The 19,771-nt window shown below is 41.9% G+C and overlaps 1 protein-coding gene across 5 annotated transcripts in view; it reads left to right on the top strand.

Moving 5' to 3' along the window:
* Positions 1 to 2,068: 2,068 nt before the first annotated feature.
* The window catches only part of ldlrap1b (low density lipoprotein receptor adaptor protein 1b), a 33,972-nt gene continuing 16,269 nt past the window's right edge, over positions 2,069 to 19,771 (top strand). For 2 of the 5 annotated variants that reach the window (XM_044375067.1, XM_044375066.1), the window contains exon 1: positions 2,069 to 2,447. In XM_044375067.1, coding sequence (XP_044231002.1) covers positions 2,363 to 2,447 — 85 coding nt within the window. In that variant the 5' untranslated portion in view covers positions 2,069 to 2,362. The remainder of the gene's footprint in view (positions 2,448 to 19,771) is intronic. The other 3 variants (XM_044375064.1, XM_044375068.1, XM_044375065.1) reach the window with 2 other exon arrangements.

Here is a 19,771-nt window from a genome sequence, read left to right as displayed (position 1 = left end):
CTGCAATGCCCGTTCGGTCTCTGAAATCTACAGTAAATCCAGCTGTTCAAAGAGAAGAAACTCCAGGCACAGCTCTCCCATTTTTCTTGAACCTACTTAATTAACATAATGTCTGTGAGCAGTTTTCTCTGTGAAAATACACTTTCCACTCTTTGCCTCTAGGCCTCCCCCTCTAGAAAATATGGAACATAGTGAAACATTAAAAATGAACTAGTTTTCTCAGATGATCACATAATATAAAGTGAATGTGCTGTGCAGGTAAATAGCAGTGTGTGTATAGATAAACTGTACTCACATGGTTCAAGCTGTGATACTGCTAACTTGTGTTTGTCCTCATGTATAAATCAATTATGCGTATTTTATCTTTCATACAAACCCTCACAGTGAAGAATCATCTCAGTTGAATGTTGGGAAACCTGCTCGCGAGCCCCTCCACAATGTGCAGTTGGACCTCTCTTCTCTCTCCAAGCAGAAACTCATTGATTTTTTCCCTCTCAAACACACCTACTGTAACTATTACCTGTGTTGCTGCTTTAAAAGTCAAAATATGTCTTGCACGCTTCAGTAACTGGCAGATTTACTAGCATGGTGCACTCTTTTGTCTCAAGCCTCTCAGTGAAGCACGGTTGTAGCTGCCAAGTGATTTAAAAGGAGTGCACCTGCCCGAGTACAGAGGCACCCTTTAGTTCACAATGCTACACTGATGTGGTGATAATTCTCCCTTTTTATCTGTTTTTGTTTTTTGTGCAGAATGAAGCCGGTTCTTTGTCACTGCCAACCCAGCTTCAGATTGCAGATAGGAGTGTGATGGTGTTGCCTAACATGTCCTTGGGGACATTTTAGCCTGTTGCACTCTTGTGTCTGAGTTTGTCATCTCCTGTGAAATCTGGTACTGCAAGATTTTTTGAAAGCCATTCATGCTGGAGTGACTCATTTATAGCGTGATGATGTAAGCTCAGTGAAACTCGGTATAGAAATTGGGCTTGGTATCATTTAAAATGTTTTTAGAGTGGAGCCAAGACAATAGCTAAATATCCTTTTAAGCAATATTTCCACGACTAAATGTGTAATGTCTCAACATACACAGCTATACAAGAACTTTGCCTACAAAGAGTCTGGCAACATCCCACTTTAAATCAATATGTTATCAAAGAAGACAGAGTAAGACAAAAGCTACTACAGTATGTTCTATGGACATATTTTGGTCAGTGTTGGTATTGAGGATCCATACCCAAGCGCAGACAGAAAAACATTACTTGTGGATATTTTTGTACTTTATGTATAATTACTGATTCCTTGCATTCTCTAAAAAGACAATGCTCTGCAGAAAGAGGGACTATAAAAGGTCACAAAGGGTCATCTTGAGCTTGAAATTTTAACTGTCATGTATTTTTAATCATGCACAGAGGAGGTCAAAATGACATGAATTGCTGTTGGCTGGACTCTCCTCCAGATGTTCATCAGCCCAGGCCTGCGGTTTGTTTTTGAACAATGATTCACTGACATACAGTGCCTCTTTCATAAAGAAGTCTATGTTCTTTCTCCCCTGCAGATGATTACTTGTATGACATTGGCCATCAGAGTACCGAGGCAGAACGTGAGGGCTAGGGTTACATGCAATACATGGAATATGATGCACTTGATCAGAAATAATGCTATTATATTTAATGCATATGTAACAAAATCAAACAGACAATAAATAGGAGAGTGATATATGATTTTCATCCTGTTACCAAAAGGAAAATATTAACAATAAACAAAGACTTACAGTATATACTCAGAGGTTTATGTTTTTATAGCAGCTTTTATAGCGCTTTATGTCAACCAGAAATGGTGAGTCAAGTGAAGTAGTCCCCCCTCCAACCTATTATTCCTGGTCATGACATTACTGACATTTCCTTTGAATAGACGACGCTTTTAGGAGCTAGGGAAAGAAGAAGCCATGTGGCTGAATTAAACATGAGAGAGGTTTAAGCACAGACCGTGATATGACTACCAAATCATTTGTCACAAAAGACACTGGGTGGGAGTAAAACTGTACCGTGTATTAACAGGAACAACAGCAGCAGCGGCGGCAGCAGCAGCAGCACCGCCCGCCCGGGATGCGAGTGCTGCAACAACCTCACTCGCGTGATTCCACAAACGGGCGTCACGCACATTATCCGGTTAATTTACATACATAACACCGCCCACGGGGACGAACATGATAATCTACCATCGATTGAAAGCTAACCGTGTGGAGGGGAGAAAAAAAACAGCAGGAAAAAGTTCGCAGGGGAGAGGGCTGATTTAAACCAAGCCAAGTGTTTCGACAGAGACGGACAGGGTTGACGGGGTGTTTGCCCCACTTTTGGACTGCGATATGGACGCTTTGAAATCCGCTGGAAGGGCGATTATACGGAGCCCCAGTATCGCCAAACAGTCGTGGGGTTCGGGCAGACATAAAAGTAAGTATTCAATTGCTCAATACATCAATACGAAGGCGCTAGCATGTGCTAATTTGGCTAAACCAAGCTAGCCTCGACGAGCAGCTAACATTACAACCGGCGTTTAACGTTACTTAGCGTTACTTTACAACTCGCCAGCTACAGTTGTTGGGCACAAAGTAGCTGTCAGTGTAGGAGATGTTTGACAGACCCAGCAACTCAAACGTGTTATAGCAGAACACTAGAGTGGCTAATTAAAGTCGTAAATGTTTTGTTATGCTTTTGAACTTGACTCTCAAACTGACAGCAGCGCCCCGCAGCTCGTAAACTGACTCCTGTTGAGGCTTTTGCGCACAGAGTAGCATGTTCATCACCCTAACTGGTTCCCCAAACCTCCAACTTGCCGGAATGAGTCGCTCAGTTGTGTAAACTGAGACTAAAGGCGGACTCGTATCATGAAAAAAAAAAAGTTTGAAGGTCTTGTGTGGAAATCCTGTTGTTGTCTGCCACGTCACTCTGCCAACCAACTGACTGACACGGCTTTGAAATGGACAACAGAGTCTCAGCAGCGGGGAGCTGAAAAATGCTGCGATGTGGACTCATGAGCGACAGGAGAGAGGAGCAGGAGAGACAGGAGTGAGAAGGCATGATAAAAAAAAATGAGTGGTCGTCTTCCTGGCAAGGCTGTACAGTCCTAGCAACACACTGTTGCTAGGCGATACACTTTGTGAAACAAAAAATGAGTGGCTGTATATAAGGAGTGATGGATTAGATAGATAGATACTTTATTGTCATTGCATGTTAAACACATCGAAACTTGGTTGGACAGCAATCGACTCCACTTAGCAGCATATATATGGTTGTGGGTTCTTTTCAAATCTTATAGAGTCGTCTAATTTAGCTCAAATTAGGGGTTTAATGATCATGAGAGCCACCTCAGGATTAGCTTGGGATTTCCCCCATGATGTCTGGCTTCAGCTGCTGCCCAGCACCCTCCAATGTGTACAGCCATCACCCAGGCATGATCACATTGACTATGCTGGCGTGGCTTTCACATGCAAACCCTTTTTATGTTTGCTTGTACAAAAGGGGAATGTCCCCTGCCTACTCACACCCCCTCCCCCCTCCCTCTTTTTTTAATTTCATAGACAATAGAGCAGTTGGCAGCGAGATGTCACACGTGCCGGTCAGTGCAATTGATGCTTTGTTTTGGTCCACTCCTCTCTGAGGGGGAGTGATGCACAATCAGCACGGCTTGTCCACATCTGACCAGGCAGTGGTCACAGAAGGCTAATGACCAATTAAATCGCTAATACAGGGAAGCTGAGGCTGGTAGCGAACTTTGCAACGACTCCACATTCAATCTGTGGCAAAAGTCAACCTCCTCACTTCTCTGTCGCTGCCACAAACAGACAGTCAAACAGCTGATCCTCTCAGTCTTTTTGTATCTATCACATCAGTTTCTCACAAAATAGGTTCCTCTTTTGTCTGTGATCAAGTGACTGTTCATCATCTTCTTTTTTTCCTAGATGTAATTTATAGACTTAGCTCTGTTCGAGAAGGCACCAGTGTACTGCAGTGTCATGAGTAGAAAGCAACTTGTTTTTATCTTGTAGTGTCAGTTAGTTTCGGCTCTTTTCGCATGAGGTGCATGCGTTGTAATTTTAGACAGCAGAATAAAAATTGTGGGAATTCTTTGATAATGTGCCTTCATACTTGGGTTGTTTAACAAATGCGCTATTTTTAGTTTTAGACAGATCCATAATTTGAGGCAAAGTTTTGCCACATGTCTCAAGTATAATTGTCTCTCCCTCCTGCGTGCGTGCGTGCGTGCGTGCATGCGTGCGTGTGTGTGTGTGTGTGTAGGCTCGGCCTTGTCAAAGCAGCATATTCACATCTTTGGCATCTATCAGCACTGCATTCCTTTCACCCCACTGTCAGTTTTACATCACAACAGCTTCCAGTATTGTTTTCACTGAACTGCCCGGTGTCCTGTTGATGATCACTGCACACCAAAATAAAAGGCAACACAAATGTCTGTATGCCCTGCTTTTGCGGTTATGTGTCTCTGCACAGGCAAGAATGTGTCGGCTATGTCATTTCCTGCATGGTTTTAAACGGCTCAGTTGCTTTTTCGGCAGTCTGCTGAGCTGACAAAACCTTTTCACTGCACTGCCCTCTCATTACATCCAAATAGTTCCCATTTTTCAGAGGGGGGTAAATGGTATGCAACATCAACCATCTTTTTAGGTCATAAAGGCCCTGCTTTTCTGTCTTTGCCAATCTGAAAAGTGTGGGAGGCAGAAAATCCCTATCTGCATTGAAGAGAGACAGCTCCCTCCTACGTTCACGGTCAAGGAGCTGTCTTCTGTGCGGTTGTCAATATTGAAACGGCTAGATATCAGGATATCTGCTCAGCCGACACATGCAGGTGGGTAAAGGGAGAAGTGAGTCTGACCTTAAACACCTAAATGTGTTGTTGACACTTTCCCCTGAGGTGGTACCGGTGGGTGTAGCTGTCAACTAATTTGCATTTTGTGCATTAGCCTACTTAGATAGTGTCACTGCAGTGATAGAAGTTGAGGCTGGTTTTAAATAAAACATCTGTAGTTTCAACTTAAATGTCATAATGATTAATGGCAGAGATAGCAGGCACTTCACTTTACATGCAGGCAGCTGTTGGTCTGTATCCTCTCCGTGGCCTGCACTGGCCAACCCCCCCCTCCTGCACCTATGGCCCTGCTCTGACCAGTCAGTGGTATGTCCCCTACACAAAGTCATCCAAAGGCTGGTCAGGTTGTAATGGAGATTGCTTCCTGCAGGATTCCTTTATGGTGTTGTAAAGCTCTTATTGATTTATAGCCCTGTTGGGTCCTCTGTATCTCTAAAGCCGAGCTCAGACTACAGAAGTTTTAGGCCGATTTATCCTCAATTCACCCCTCCTGACAATCGGAGGAGAAATCTGGTCTGGGACCTTGGTCGGTACCGATTTTCGGCTTATTATCTGGTAATGTGAGGAATTTACAGATCCAATCTTAAACCTCCAGAACTGCTCACAGACTCATCGGAGCCACCCTGATAGTTTCAAACATGTTTGATGTTTAGGATTTTCAAATCTGGATGATTACGTCACTACTTTCCAAGCGGGACCACAATAGCAAATGAGAGAGACGTGTTCAAAAGGAGATGGAAGTGAATGAGAGGACTTTTGAAATGGCGACCACAAAGAAACAACAACAAGCTGTTGTACGGGTGTGTTGGACAGCTGAGATGGAGGAAAAGCTTGTCTATGTGGCAAGAATAAAACACGACTGCCCGTATAATATGTCTTTTAAGACATATCATAACCGTACCGGGCAAAGAGAAGCTTAACTAAAGCGAGTTTTACACCATGTCAGTAGCGATTTTGTTTACATCTACTTCCCCATGAGATCACATATGGTGGTGCATTGCTCTCTCTGGTGTTATAATCTTAATAATATCCTGTAGTGTGTAATGCGCCATTATTTTCAGATCTTGTAGTGTGTGCGTATTTGAGATTAGAGAGAAGAACATCTGAAGTTTCTCCTTATGTGCGTGATGCATAAGCTGCTTCTGTGTGTGTGTGTGTGTGTATGTGTAGTCAGTGCATGCAGTCACGTGTGAGTGAGTGTGTGTGTGTGGATCAGCTTGCACAATCATGCTTTGTCACTGTTTCTCCAAGAGGACTGTTTTTCATCCTGCGGGGAAATAGATGTTTGACTTTCTCTTGCTTTAGCTGACACAGCAGGAAAAAAATATGATACTTTAAACATCACAATCATTATCATTACAGCAGTAACTGCATAGGCAAAAACGAGCACTAGATTGCAGAATTTGTGAAGAAAAAGCCGATCTATTTCCATCCGTCATATTGACCGCGCTATATTGCATCCAGTCGTCTATGATTAGAAATGTACATCTGCTCTCATGCGTGTCTGTCGGCGCAGGATCTTGCCGTTATTATTTCAGAGTAAACATCATTTCCTTTTCCATGTAAACTGCAAAATTATCCCTATAAGATATTCAAATTAAAAAAACACATTTAATGGCAGAAACAAAATTATAAACACACTACTCGTAGAAAAAATTGCCCTCATATCGGTTTGTTACATGACAGTTTTCTTATGGAAGGAAATGAGTCTTTTCTTCGCCCCAGTTTTTAAAGTAGCGGCTTCTTTGAAAGACTAGGCCGTTCTGTTTAAGCCAGTGGGGAAGTCTGGGTCAGAGGCACTGTGGTTAACCAGTTCGCCTTCCTGGTAAGAAATAATTAATGTAATCTCCTTCGCCCATATGTCTAGACATATGGTCAATGTTTTAGTTCACAGTCTTTAAGCCTCATTGTCATGTCTTGGTGAAGTGACGACTGAGACCTTTTATAGCAAGGGGGGGAAAGCCTACAAATCCCAATTAAGTATATTTAGACAGCTATCTCAGCTTGGAAACAGTTACGTTGTTTGGTCGTTTTCTACTCTTCAGCAATTACAACTCCTTTCCTTTTAATCTGCTTTGAGCAAGTGAGGTAATGATTTGACAGGTACAACTGTGGGAATGCCAAGAACATTGTCTAAAGACTTTATTGGGCACCCACAGCAGCAAAAGAAGGTTCCAAGTTGTCAGTCAAGCTGTGGGGGTTGAGGAATGTCTTTGGGGTGTTTTGGCCAGTACTCTGGTAGCTGATAAGCAACCTGTCCTTCCCCTCGCTCCACTTTAGTGAGCGTGTAATTCAAGTAAGACTTGCTTTTTTTTTTTTTTTAGTGCCCACTCTAAAATGTTCCTCCTAAGAGCTTCACATGCTTTTGACTCAAAAACACATAATTGCATGGTGGCTGTGTGAAAGAAGATGCAACAAAAAGCCTATTTTTTTCTTCAGTTTTTTTTACAAATCCCCATAGCTATTGCTTGGAAAAATCACTGTTTTGCTCTGTCAGTCACACAACACACCCTTTACCCTAAACTCACCTCACATGTGAAGTCTCTAGGAGTGCAAGCCAGATGATTTTTCTTAATGGAAGATTCCTCTTCATCTCATTGACCTGTCCCTCTCTCCTCCTGTTATTTCTTGCCAATGCCGTTATAATTACAGGTTGAAACATGTCTGCCAAGAAGCACATAAACATATTTGAGTGTTGATGCAGAGAAGGGCTTTCTGGATATCCACAGTTTGCAGAGACGTGCAAAGGAGCTGATATGCACAACTCTAAAACTGCACGAGTAAATCAGTGATCCCGTGTGTCAAACACCGACCGGTTGAACAAGAGGAATATTAATCAGCCCTCAGGGTAGTATGCAACCAAAACAAAGAATCAGTCAAAGCAAACAACTGATTTATTTCTTTTTGCACTGGTTTGGTACAGCGGTCTTAACAGGTCATCTTGGTTTCTATATAAGGAGACCTGACCCAGGATCGGAGTTATGTCGTGTCCAAATTTATATTAAGTCTAATTGGATCCAGGCAGGTTCCTGTTCTGTTGTCGTAGGTCTCAGGTCAGCGTGTCCGTCAACGTGTCGAGTACCCAGGTGGATCCAGGCAGACTCGCTACCAGCTATGATCGGGTGGTGCGTCATCATCATTCCAGAGGAAAAATGCTTTTAGGCTTTTTGACTGCTGTTAGTTAATTGGTGGCACATCATGCTTTTACCAGTTTTTGTGTTCTCCCTCTATTTAGGAGTGTTCAAGTCAGCAAAGTTCTGGATCAAGTCTAATTATCCTTGCATTTCAGACCTGTTCTGTCTGTTCTCTGTTTCCTCTCCAATGTGGTCTCTTCCTTTGTGAAAATTAATGTATGCATGTCAGGTTTGGGTAGATTTTCTACAGATTTAGACTTGTGAAGGCCCCCAGTTTAGGGCACACTGCTCCCCAGTGTTTTGTTTTTGAATTATGCACATGTTCATAGATTTGAAGATGCACCCAGCCCTCTGCATAAAAACGCATCCTTATTTGTCTGTTTTATCTGAGCTGCAGTAGATACAAGCTTCTCCTCTTTAGCATGGCTGTACTCGGAGTGCTCTAAGGATCAGTTTCATAACCCCGATTCTTGTTGTGAGTACATTCTGGCCTCAGCTGGTCATCAGCTGTAATCCCTGACTGGCATGATCACTCATTTCTCTTCGCTCTCCTCACTTTCCTTCTTTGAGTGGATTTAGCCAATGCTGAAAGACACGTGTCTCAGCGTTAGGATGGCTATAAGACTCTTATCCTCTGCAAATCCTTTCCTTTATCCAACTGGAATTGTTTTGAATGGTCATCAAATTAAAAACGGACTGCATCACAGTCATGCAACACTTCCCCTGTATCTTTGGGAATGCTCCACCACGGATATGTAAGAATATTTTAAGCCTGCTGGATAAGCCTGCTAAGATGAAACTAAAGGAGCATCCTGGTGCCTGAGGACAAAGAAAAGAGGACAGAGGCTGTAAGGGCATAACAGATCCCCACTGACTGTTCATCTTACTTACTTTGTATCGATTGTTCCTTTTAGTGAACTGGCCTGTCTTCTGCGGTCATTTGTACCTAATGCTGTTATTTGTGTATGTCACACAGAGAGACTTTGACCCGGGTCTCAGATAATATGTTAAACATTTCCTGTAATCTGCTCCACAGAAGCTGAAGTTAGGAGTAGGAACAATAGTACTAGATTAGTCTTTGTACGAGGCAGGGACAGTGACAGTCGCCCCTTGTGTAGTAACACACTTTCCCTCCTTAACAATGCTTTTTCTCAGCCTTCTCACATAATGTCTGTCCTTTGTTAGGCTTCTGCGATGTTGGTGCTCATCTCTTGACCTGCACTGGAACGAACAGCCTCAACAGGATATATAAGGTTACTAATTACATGGCTAAATGAGACTTAACCTCAAAAGACAGTCTGCAGTAGAGATGTAGCACTTAACTTTTTTCTGCGGCGTAGTTAGAGGTTGTCCAAGGCTCTCTCTCAACAAGCTCTGTACTCTGTATATCCCTCCAGGCATCTTTCTTCATCTGAGTCAGCAGTTTCTAAATTAGCCCAAAGTGTCCTGATTGGAATCTAATAATGCTGGAATAGGTCTTTTTTTTTTTTTTTTTTCTTTTTTTTTTTTTTTGCATGTCTTGTTGTTGTGAGATAAGAGGAGGTCATCTCGCCACAGGCGGAGGTCGACTCTGGCTTTAAATAGCTGAAGATTCACAAGCAAATGTTACTGTGGTAATTGCTTGCAGTTGGAGCTAAAGCTAAGTCAATGTAGTCGCCTACTGTTGATCTTTTAGACACTTGTTTGTGATTGGTCTTAGCAGACTATGACTTGCACATGTACACACAAACACATCTGAGCTGACCACGTGAAAGTCAGCCAGTTTTCCCTCAATATCCCAGGCAGACGCACATCTCCAACCAAAGCAAGAACTCAGTGGCTGTTACTCGCCAGATTTCTGCACTTGCTTCGCAGTGTGGCAGCAAGTGTGTTTTAGAGCAACAGAAGCCCCAGTGGAGATGTATTCATTTCCCCATCTTGTTCAGGAGAAGGCACGCAGGTGGGCAGGAGTGCGTCCAGCCAGTCCGAAAACAATGAGTCATTCACAGTTTGGGATCCAGAGGGGCTCAGATGAATGCGCCAGGATTCTCTCCTCTCACTCATTCACCAAAGCCAGTGCGACACCACATGCGGAGAGCTCTCAGTGCTCAGAGGCTCCTTTCAAATCTCAACAAAAGGGAAACTGTTGATATAGCAGGCTCGACTCGTGGAGCCTGCTGTGGAGTGCTGGGACTTTGACGATTGACCTGAGTCTTTATTTATTGTTTGTATAGCCCCTTTTCCACTACAAGGTAGCACCTCAAACGACTCTTCTCGCCTTTTTTTTTTTGGTTTTCCATCGGGCAGAAGTTGTGGATAGTACCTGGTACCTGGTACTTTTTTTTTTGGTATCATCTCTGTCGAGGTTCCAAGCGAGCTGAGCCGATATTAAAAGGTGACATGAAACACCGCAGACCACTGATTGATCAGTCATCTCTGTCATTCACTGATCTCTCTCTCTCTCTACCGCTGCTCCCTCTCCTCACTCCATCACTGCCGTGCCGTCTCTCTCTCTCTCCGCTTGCTTTCGCTCCTCAGCTAAAAAAAAATTCACACATGCAGAGGAGGAAAATGAAACTAAGAGCGTCCGTCTCCACAGTAAATGATCTGCTGAGTGTTTGATGGTTATTTATTTGTGCTTTGGAACGTAACTGCCTTGAAACAATCAGGAAATAACGTTTTATTTCTCTCATTCACAGGCTGTCTCTCCACCATCACGCTCTCTCTCTCTCTCTCTCTCTCTCGCTCGTGCTCTCAGCTCACTCGCACTCTTTTTTTTTCTCTCATCTTTTTTTTAAAATGAGTCGGGAAGCCGACAACAAAGTCTAACTTTTAAAGTTATCAAATGAAGAGAAATGTCCTCATCTCATCCTAAACTGGTCCTAAATCGATACTAGAGTACTTGTGTTTTGATTGAAGAGGTACACAAGTTTAAGTAGCTGCGCCGTGTGTGTTTGATCAATCAGCGATGGTCATACCCCGACCCACACTGAGGGGGCGCTGCAACGGAAAATGAAATCTAAAAAAGTAAAGCAAGTCCAGTAGAATAGAGTCGAGCTGGTACCATGTAGTGGACAAACGGCATATGTTTAAATCAGGCTGGGCCGCTTCTTTCCTTCTAGTCCCCCTCCCATCCACCCCTAGAAACCCGAAATAATAATTCACGACAGACTCGGTTGAATATCTAACTGCTCCAACTGATTTCAACACTGCAGCGCCTCACTCATGTACTCACAGCTTTACTAACTCGATCCGGTGTCACTTGTAGAATAATGTCAGTAACAAGGATGTGAAAAGATTTTCTCAGATGCTGCTAGAACATTAACTCATACTGTTTGACATAATGGCACTAAGTCCGACTCAGTCACGCCAAAGTCGTGTCATCTGGTCAGCTTTGTGATTGACGAATCGGTTTTGCGTTGAGAACTGTGACGACGGAGAGGAAGAGTGGACATTTTCATCTTCAATTCATCCTTGTCTGCTGGAGAATTCTATATTGTATTCAGGGAAACGTTTTCATCCATTTTCCAGCAGAGAAACACTATTAATGTTAGCTGGAAGGAAGCTAGATCACAGTGATGAAATGAAAAGTTGTCAGGACGGCACTGTGATTTGTGTTTTTTTTTTTTTTTTTATGCCTGTATTGCTGCATGCATCTCTCTCCCTCTCTGCTACCCCCAGAGTATTAACTTCATTATTTAGCAGGCATTCACAGCATAGCGGAGCACTCCTGCTGTTTCCACGGTGATTAAACTGTTGCACCCCCCCCCCCCCCCAATTGTCCATTACATTTGTTGTGTGAAGGGTTTTGCGTATATGAATTTATGGTGGGAAATTTTGACTCGCTGCCTTCATTTACTTTACCTCACTTCCTATTTCCCTTTTATCTGCTTGTTCTTCATTTATGAACGCCTCGATGCCTCTGCCTGTCTTCTCTCCCTCCCCCTCCATCCGTCTGTCCGTTGTCTTCCCTTCTTAAGGCCAGGAAGAGCAGATCATCTCTCCTCATTATTGTCACTGTCACTGGCTGTTAACAGGGATCGTGATAGCGATCCTCTCTGACCCTCCCGTGTCCAAATCGCCAGCTTCATTTTCTGTGTGCTCGCTTTGACCAAAATACCCGCCACCGCCACATCCACCACCCTTCTCATGCTCTAGTGCTGCACAGGCTCAGCCCTCAAATCCCTTTGATTATAATTCCTGAGTAGTGGTTGACCAATATGGGTTTTCCATGGCCGATATTCAGAGAGCAGGGTGGCCAATGACCAATATATAATGCCGATATCATGTTTTGTTTTTTTTTGTTTTGTTTGTTGTTGTTTTTGCATCTGATAAAATACAACAATTTAATAATAATAACAAATGAGACACAAAATTGCTGAACTTAAATGAACATTTATTTAACACTAATGTTATTGTCTGCATTGTCTCTGTTTGCTTAAGTACATCTGTGCAGTGCACTTATTTTAAACTGAAAAAATGATCAACTAAATAAATGTCCACAGGTAGTCAAAAAACTAAAGATTGTAAAAAAAAAAACAACAACAAAAAAACAGCAACTTATGAATGAAAAATAAAGTTTTAGTGCACTTAACAACAACATTTATTAGCAGATAGTGGCATCTACTTGTTTCTGAGAGAGAATGAAAATGTGTAAAGCTAAAGAAATAAAACATAAATAAACAATGTTAGTGCACACAGTAGCATCTCTTTGTTTGTGGTCCCTAACCCTAACCAAGCGGCAACCTCAGGGGTTGTTAAAATGAAGCCAATGCAGAAGTGCCAAAAACTGCACTTCCTCAAATGGCAACTTGAGGCTGGCTCCAAAAGCAAGTCAATCCCCATAGACCCCCCATTTTTTTTATAACTCACCCGTTTAAATTTTATTAAACCGTAAAGTTATGCATAATGAAGGACATGGCTGCTTTGAGTGACAGGTCCGCCAGCCGCTAGGTGGCTTGTTTCAGCCATTCGGCCGGCCTATGTGCCTATTTTTGATTGGCTGGGAGTTACATAGCGTCACGCACTGCCAAAATGGCGACGGCTGGAGCGGCTCACTTTGAGCTTCAAAACCGCTCTTCAGAAACCAACAGGTGACGTCACGGTAACTACGTCCATATTTTTATACAGTCTATGACCCTAACTCACCCAAGATGGCAGCGTGCTAGGTCGCTTACATTTCATGGGGCCTTTAAAGAAGAGTCTAAGACCATTCTAGTGCGTTTTCCTCCACCATGGTCTTGTGTAAGCACTTGAGGAGTTAGCTGACCACAGCTTGGCCTGACACTCAGAGCTCTCTGACAACAGAGAGACTCACTGGATTTCTGCCCCCACAGCTCCAGTAATAACCTGCCTGAAATCTGAGAAATATTGGCCATTGTTGGTAGTACACAGTATAGTTTATAATAATTATGTTTGGGACTCCTACACTTTCATAATTTGCATATCTGAGAAAAATCAGGGGGAATACAACAGGAGTGATATGGTGTACGCTAGTGGTGTAATGGAACGTAGTTGATCGTGATCCGTACCACAGTTTGGCAGGCATGTGAACTGTGGATTGATTGCAAAATTTAATGTCTCATTGGAGACAAAGTAAACAAACTGCTGTAGCTATAAGTCATGGACAGACAGCGTGTCGCTAACAGGGATTTTGAAGAACAGGCATCTAACAGGTCCGAAGTGACATCTGCAGGTATGTTTACAAGCTGTTTAATGTGCTGCAACCAAGCTGAGCACTTTTCCACGGTGAATGTTTGTTTGGTGGCTCATTCAACAAGCTAAGCTGCAAGACAAGACGTGTGTTCATGTCTGTAAGTTATCATCAAGTTTTGATGATGTGGACACAGGCTGTTGTTTCATTCACTACCATGTTTTAAGGAGGAAGGTATCATGCCTCATATTGCACTTTAACAGTTGAGTATTGAATATATTATATATTTTAAGATTTTATTTAAACATTGGACATCTTGAATGTTTTTTTTTTCCATTTAAGCCCATGGGTAAAAGTTGCTTTAAGTGTTTTACAGAATAAATGCAAAGCAAAGTTATATTTGTTTTGTTTTTTTCTGCCGATCTGAAAAATGATCTGATCTGTGACTCAAAACCGTGATACGATCTGAACTGTGAGTTTTGTGATCCGTTGCACGCTTAGTGTACACCCAGTCTCGAATAATGCTCATAGTTTCTTTTTATTGATTTGTTTGTAATTTTCACACCACAGAAATCTGCTGAAACAAGACCACAGGTTTTAATTTGAAATGTGTTTTAACACATTCTGACATTGTCATGCAGTCAAGAATACACTCAGTCACACTTCTTGTGCAGAAGTATATTGCTTTAGTGACCTGTTATCACACTCGTCTATGGTAGCATTCAATCCAGAAGTCAGATGTCCCTGTATTATTAAACCTTTGTCAACTGAGTAGACAAAGGTTTAATAATACAGTGTGATATATAGATTTTTAATGTTTGTAGACTTGTACTAGTTCAGATGAGGTGAACTGCAGAGAGAGGAAGTATCTGCTTGTATTTTCTTTGTTCCCCTCCTGGCTGAGCCTCGCCGGTGGAGTGTTGAGACTTGTCTGAAGCAGGAGGAGACACAGGCAGGAGACACAGGGGATGGGACTAAGTTTCCATCTGACTGGCAGAGTGGAGTTCACACTGGCTGTGTGATTACAGGCTGATTACGCTTCAGTGAGTGGATGCCAATGGGGTTTTGTTTTGTTGAGGGTTCTAAGTATGGCAAACTGCTACACTAACAGTTATCCCAGCACAAACTAAACATCAAATGTGTAATTATAGACAGTTATGTGTTGTAGTTGCACAATATCATTCCAAAACTAGACCAAAGGTAACAAGAGCAGTTTTATTTTTCTGAAGCATATGAGAAAAATTAGTCCCTGAAATTCTTTCCTTGGACAGATATAATTACTCATGCTTAGAGTGGTTAGTGATATAAAACAATTTATAAGGACCAATAAAACAATGTTCAGTTAAGTTACCATTTCCTGTCTCTTGAGTTTTTCCTTGTGTGCTGAGATTTTGTGGAGCCTTTCCTTGTCTTAGAGAGCATGGGCAGGGTCAAGAATCCCATTGAGACCTTGTACGTGAAATTGGGCAGTACAAATAAACAGAGACCTTTTCTGGGTCAAAAATGTCTCATGATTTGAGCAACTGTAGACTTTAGGCCTTTCTCAATACAGAGTACACCAAGTTTCGACTTGTGTGTGTGCACTTGGGAGTTCAAACTTGGCAAGTTGAACTTGGGAGGGGAGGATGAACACTGAATTTACACTTGCACAACAGCATTATTGCTGCTTAGCTTAGCTTAGCCTGGCTCCAGTCTTCACACTTCAACATAACTAAATAATCTCCAATAAAGTAAATAACGTAATTGCTCAATAAAAAAATACGGACCTTAACTTGGCTTTTAGACAAACTAATTTGGCATCAAAAAATACTGATTTTGACTTTAAGACCGATGTTTGTCTTTTTTATTTACAAGTAGTACTTATTTTTGTGAAATTGCTTACTTATAAAATACTTTTTATAGATGTATAAACTGGTAATTTCTCACTTGGAAAGAATATGAAAACTTAATATGGTGACAGAATAACAGCTGTGGGACAAAAATGATAACATTTGTGATTCTGGCTCAAATTCTCCACCATCAAACTGGTTGGCAAGAAATGCATGCTGGCATGTGTATTTTCCCCAAGTTCAGACTAGTCGGTTCCCAAAGCCTCTTAGACAACACGGGTGGAGAGAGAGCACCTCAGGTCATTTGGACAGCACTTTACTCGGTGGAACAATTCTTGGGCCGTGACTGATGAAGTTTCACAAGCCCATGAGAACAGAGAGTAGTACAGACAGGAATGATGATTGAGAAAGGCCTAGTGTGTCTCATGAGGTCATCGTGTTTAAATCCTCCAGCTGTGTGGATATTGTATATGTTCATGAATATTCATAAATGTCCAAGGTTGCCTAAGGAACTCAGATGTGAATTGTGTTTTAGGCTCAAGTCTTTTTGTTTGTATATTTTCATGCAAGAGCCCTGCAACAGAGCAAAGGGGATTCTCACTATTCTGTTTGAGCACGTTACTATAACTAATTCTTTATTTAGAAGACCCCCTTATCGAGTCTAATTTGGGAGTTAATCCAAGGTTGACAGATGCTGGGAGAGATCATTTCTTATTTTTCAAACCCCCCTCCCCTCTAATCATTTGGCAGTCAACCAGCTGATATTTGTTTTGCTTCTGTTCAGCAACTTTTCCCCTACAAAAGTTCCCTGGTCTGGCATGAGCCTCTCTGTTGTAGTATAGTTGATATTTACGTGATGGTTTATGTGTGTGTGTGTGTGTAAACTGGGCAGCTGTAAAAAGTTTTCCAGAGGATCAACGTTCAGGCACCTGGCCTTGCAAAGACTTGCAGATCAGGAGCCAGAACAAGGCCGAATGAACCCCTCTGGTTCATTATCCACACTATTCTTTGAAGATGATTGGCTAATTAAACACCCACACCTCTTCTTTTTTTTTTTTTTTTTTTTTTTTTTTTTTCTCACTGATGTTGCCAACAGCTGCAGCCCTCTACCTGCCCCCCCCCCCTCCCCTCCCCAGTCCTACCCCGTTGCACTCAGCAAACATCAGTGCTCCTTTGCATGCTCTCTCTGGCTTATTTACAGGCAGTGCCACCCAGGCGAGCAGCGTTCACTGACCAGCCAGAGCTCCAGCGTAGCCAAGAAGCCTTTGAAGTTTGCTCTAATCAGCACCCCAGCTGCAGAGAGCTGCCATGGAGGGGGGTTGGTGGTGCTGGTGGTGGGTGGGGGGTGGGGGGGTTGGTTGTATGAATGCAAATGTGACCAGTATGAAAATGGATTATTACTCCATACAAAGCAGCACTCACTGGGTAAATACACCACTCTAAAAATGGGTTCGGCTCATGAATTGCTCATTTGAACTGTCAACATGTTTTTTTGTTTTTTGAAGAAAGGTGTTGTTTCGTTTCATCGCTCACTGAAACTACCACAGTGAGACCGAGTGTTTTTCTTCTTCTTCTTCTTTTTTGCGGCTTACTCTTCCTGAAATAGAATACTCATCTGTGCCTTCTGTTTTCACACTGGGCTAAATATTTCTCATCATCTGTGTAGTCCAGTCTTTCAGTAGCCCTCCTTAGTATTTCTTGCGACGGGGGATTCCTAACACTCTGCAGTCAGGGTGAACTGCTGCTCATCCCTAGAGACCTCCTGCGAGCAAGCATTAGTATGGGCAGTCGAAGCACGGGGGCTAACTCCTGATATCTTTGCTGGACCAACACAAGCCGGCTGGTGCTGCTGCGTGTGTTATGTGAATGACATCTCTCCTAAGCCTTGAATCACTCAGAGCATCTTCAAAGCACATCTGACAGATTGTTGAAATTCAGTGGAGCAGACCTGTCAGCAGCATTGCCTTTTTGTAAACACCGAAAATCTCTGGACTTGAGCGTTCACTGTTGCTTTTGTGAACACAAGCACGAACTGAAGGTTAGAAATGTCATAGTAGCTGAGGTTAAGCCTGCAATACTCCCCATCATGTTTGTGTAACTGTCTGCAAATGTTCTAAGTGGCTACACCTCATAATGGACATTTATAGTCCACTAGGACCACTTGGTAACTTGATTTAGGTCACGAATAGCATGTGGTGATTCCTCGCCACAGATTATATTACAGTAAGGGTGCTACTTATCCAGGCACTAATGTAACTACAGGATCAGCAGAGGAGGACAGCTTGATCTGTTCCCCACACTTAGGAGCTTGAAGACCTTGACCTTAGAGTGGGTGTTCACTGTCAGCCTCACCCATTACTTAAGTATGGGTTTGGTTAGAGCTGCATTTTTAGACCATTAAAACCATTCCCCACAACCACTCAGGCTTGACATGGTTTGGCTGGAGAAGAAATGAATGTTATAGTTATGAGTCCGCTGCTGTCCCCAAATGGTTTATGTTTCCTAAATGATTAGGTTCTTAAGCCAAATGATAGTGTTCACAAAGAATAAATGCATTCAAAAAGCTTTAAAAGTCCTTCACTTGCTGGGCTGAGTAATGGCTATTTTTTTCAGGTTAACTGTATTGTGCAGCTGTCAGTCACAACAATTCACAATACGTCACTGTATCTTTGACGTCCGGAAAAAGCAAATATAATTTGAGATGCCAATCAATAACATTTCACAGTTGACATGAGGAAGCAAGTAGCACATCTTTACTGCACTGAGAATGAGGTTGTCAATGAAAAAAATGCATATAAGAAATTTTATTATAAAAATAAAGAGAATAAACTTAATAAAAATAAACCTAAACCTTTTTTTGAGTGCCAGCATAGAAAAACCATTATCGATTAATCAGCAGATTATTTTCTCTCTCTATTGTTTGGTCAATAAAATATCAGAAATTAGACAAAAATATCCATCACACTTTCCCAGAGTCCAAGTTTACAGAATTTAAATGTTTTGTTTTTACTGACTAATGTTCAAAAACACCCAGATATTCAATGTACTATCATATAAGATCAGCAAAACAAGTAAACATTCACATTTGAGAAACGGGAACCAGTGATATTTGGGCATTTTTACCATTTAAAAAAAAAAAAAAAAAACCAAAAAAAAAAACGACGACAATAAAGCAACTAACAAAATGGTGGCCGATGAGTTTTCCCATGAGTATTGGAAAGCACTCTTCTTACCGTTCATAATTGGCTGCACATCTCTTTGCACAAAAACACTTCTGTTTAGATCACTCTGAAGATACTGGGTGCCGTGAAGACCACCCAAGAGGGAGGGGGTTTTATTGATGGCTATGTTTTCTGATGGGCCTTTTTAGGAGACAAATGGATCCCTCTGACCCCCGCTAGCTCTCTCACCACATAGTTGCAAGTCCATAAAGCTTTTATGGGCTTCAAGATTACTGATATTTTCAACTTCCTCTCTGAGATTTTGTTCCTGCTGTGGCTTTATTGAAAAAAAGAATTGTACAGCTGGTTATTTAAGTTTGGTCAGTGTGATCTGAAATGTTGCTGAGTGTAAAAGAACTAGTATTGACTGTCATTGCAGTGTAATTCATTTGCATGTGTCACCATGAAACAGGAAGTTGTGGTGACTAGAATGTACGGTGCCCAATCTGCCCCAAATTTCTCATGCTTGATAAGAGTCCAGGCCTGAACACATCTGCATGTCAATATTGAGTCATAGTCATAACACCACTTGCTGACAACCAGAAGTAAGCTTATGTGACATTATTATATATATATATATATATATATTATATATTATTGAGAAGCCCATCGATTCACACAAGTTGTTCTTTTCTCTGCTCTGCTGTTCTTTGCTGTTCCATCTCTGTGGTTTAGTCCTGTGAGCAGGCACCCCCGGCTATCTTCATAGTGATACAGTATGAAGCAGCTCACCCAGCTTCCCTCTGATAAAAGAAAACAAAACTGCAGGCTCAGTGTTAAATTCTCAAAACAAAATTTACTATACTGTGTTCTGGATGTTACTGTCTCGTATGCTGGAGGAGATGAATTTTTATGAATGACTTTAGTAGGAGTACTGGACAGGATTGTAAATGAATCCAGGCAAGTAGTCAAGGGGCCAGTTTTTAAATATTTTATTCTCTTAAATTTGGTTTTATGGCATGTATGCTTGATTAGTCTCTATACAACATAGAGTGATAGATGAGAGGAAAGTAAGGGTTTATAAGTGAATAAAATAGTACATGTTATGGGCACTATAGGCTCTCAGAGTGGAATCAG

This window comes from Thunnus albacares, chromosome 15, assembly GCF_914725855.1.
Source record: "Thunnus albacares chromosome 15, fThuAlb1.1, whole genome shotgun sequence".
Classification (NCBI taxonomy): Eukaryota; Metazoa; Chordata; class Actinopteri; order Scombriformes; family Scombridae; genus Thunnus; species Thunnus albacares.
Note: the sequence above shows the minus strand (reverse complement) of the source record. Positions and strands in the feature narration are given on the sequence as shown.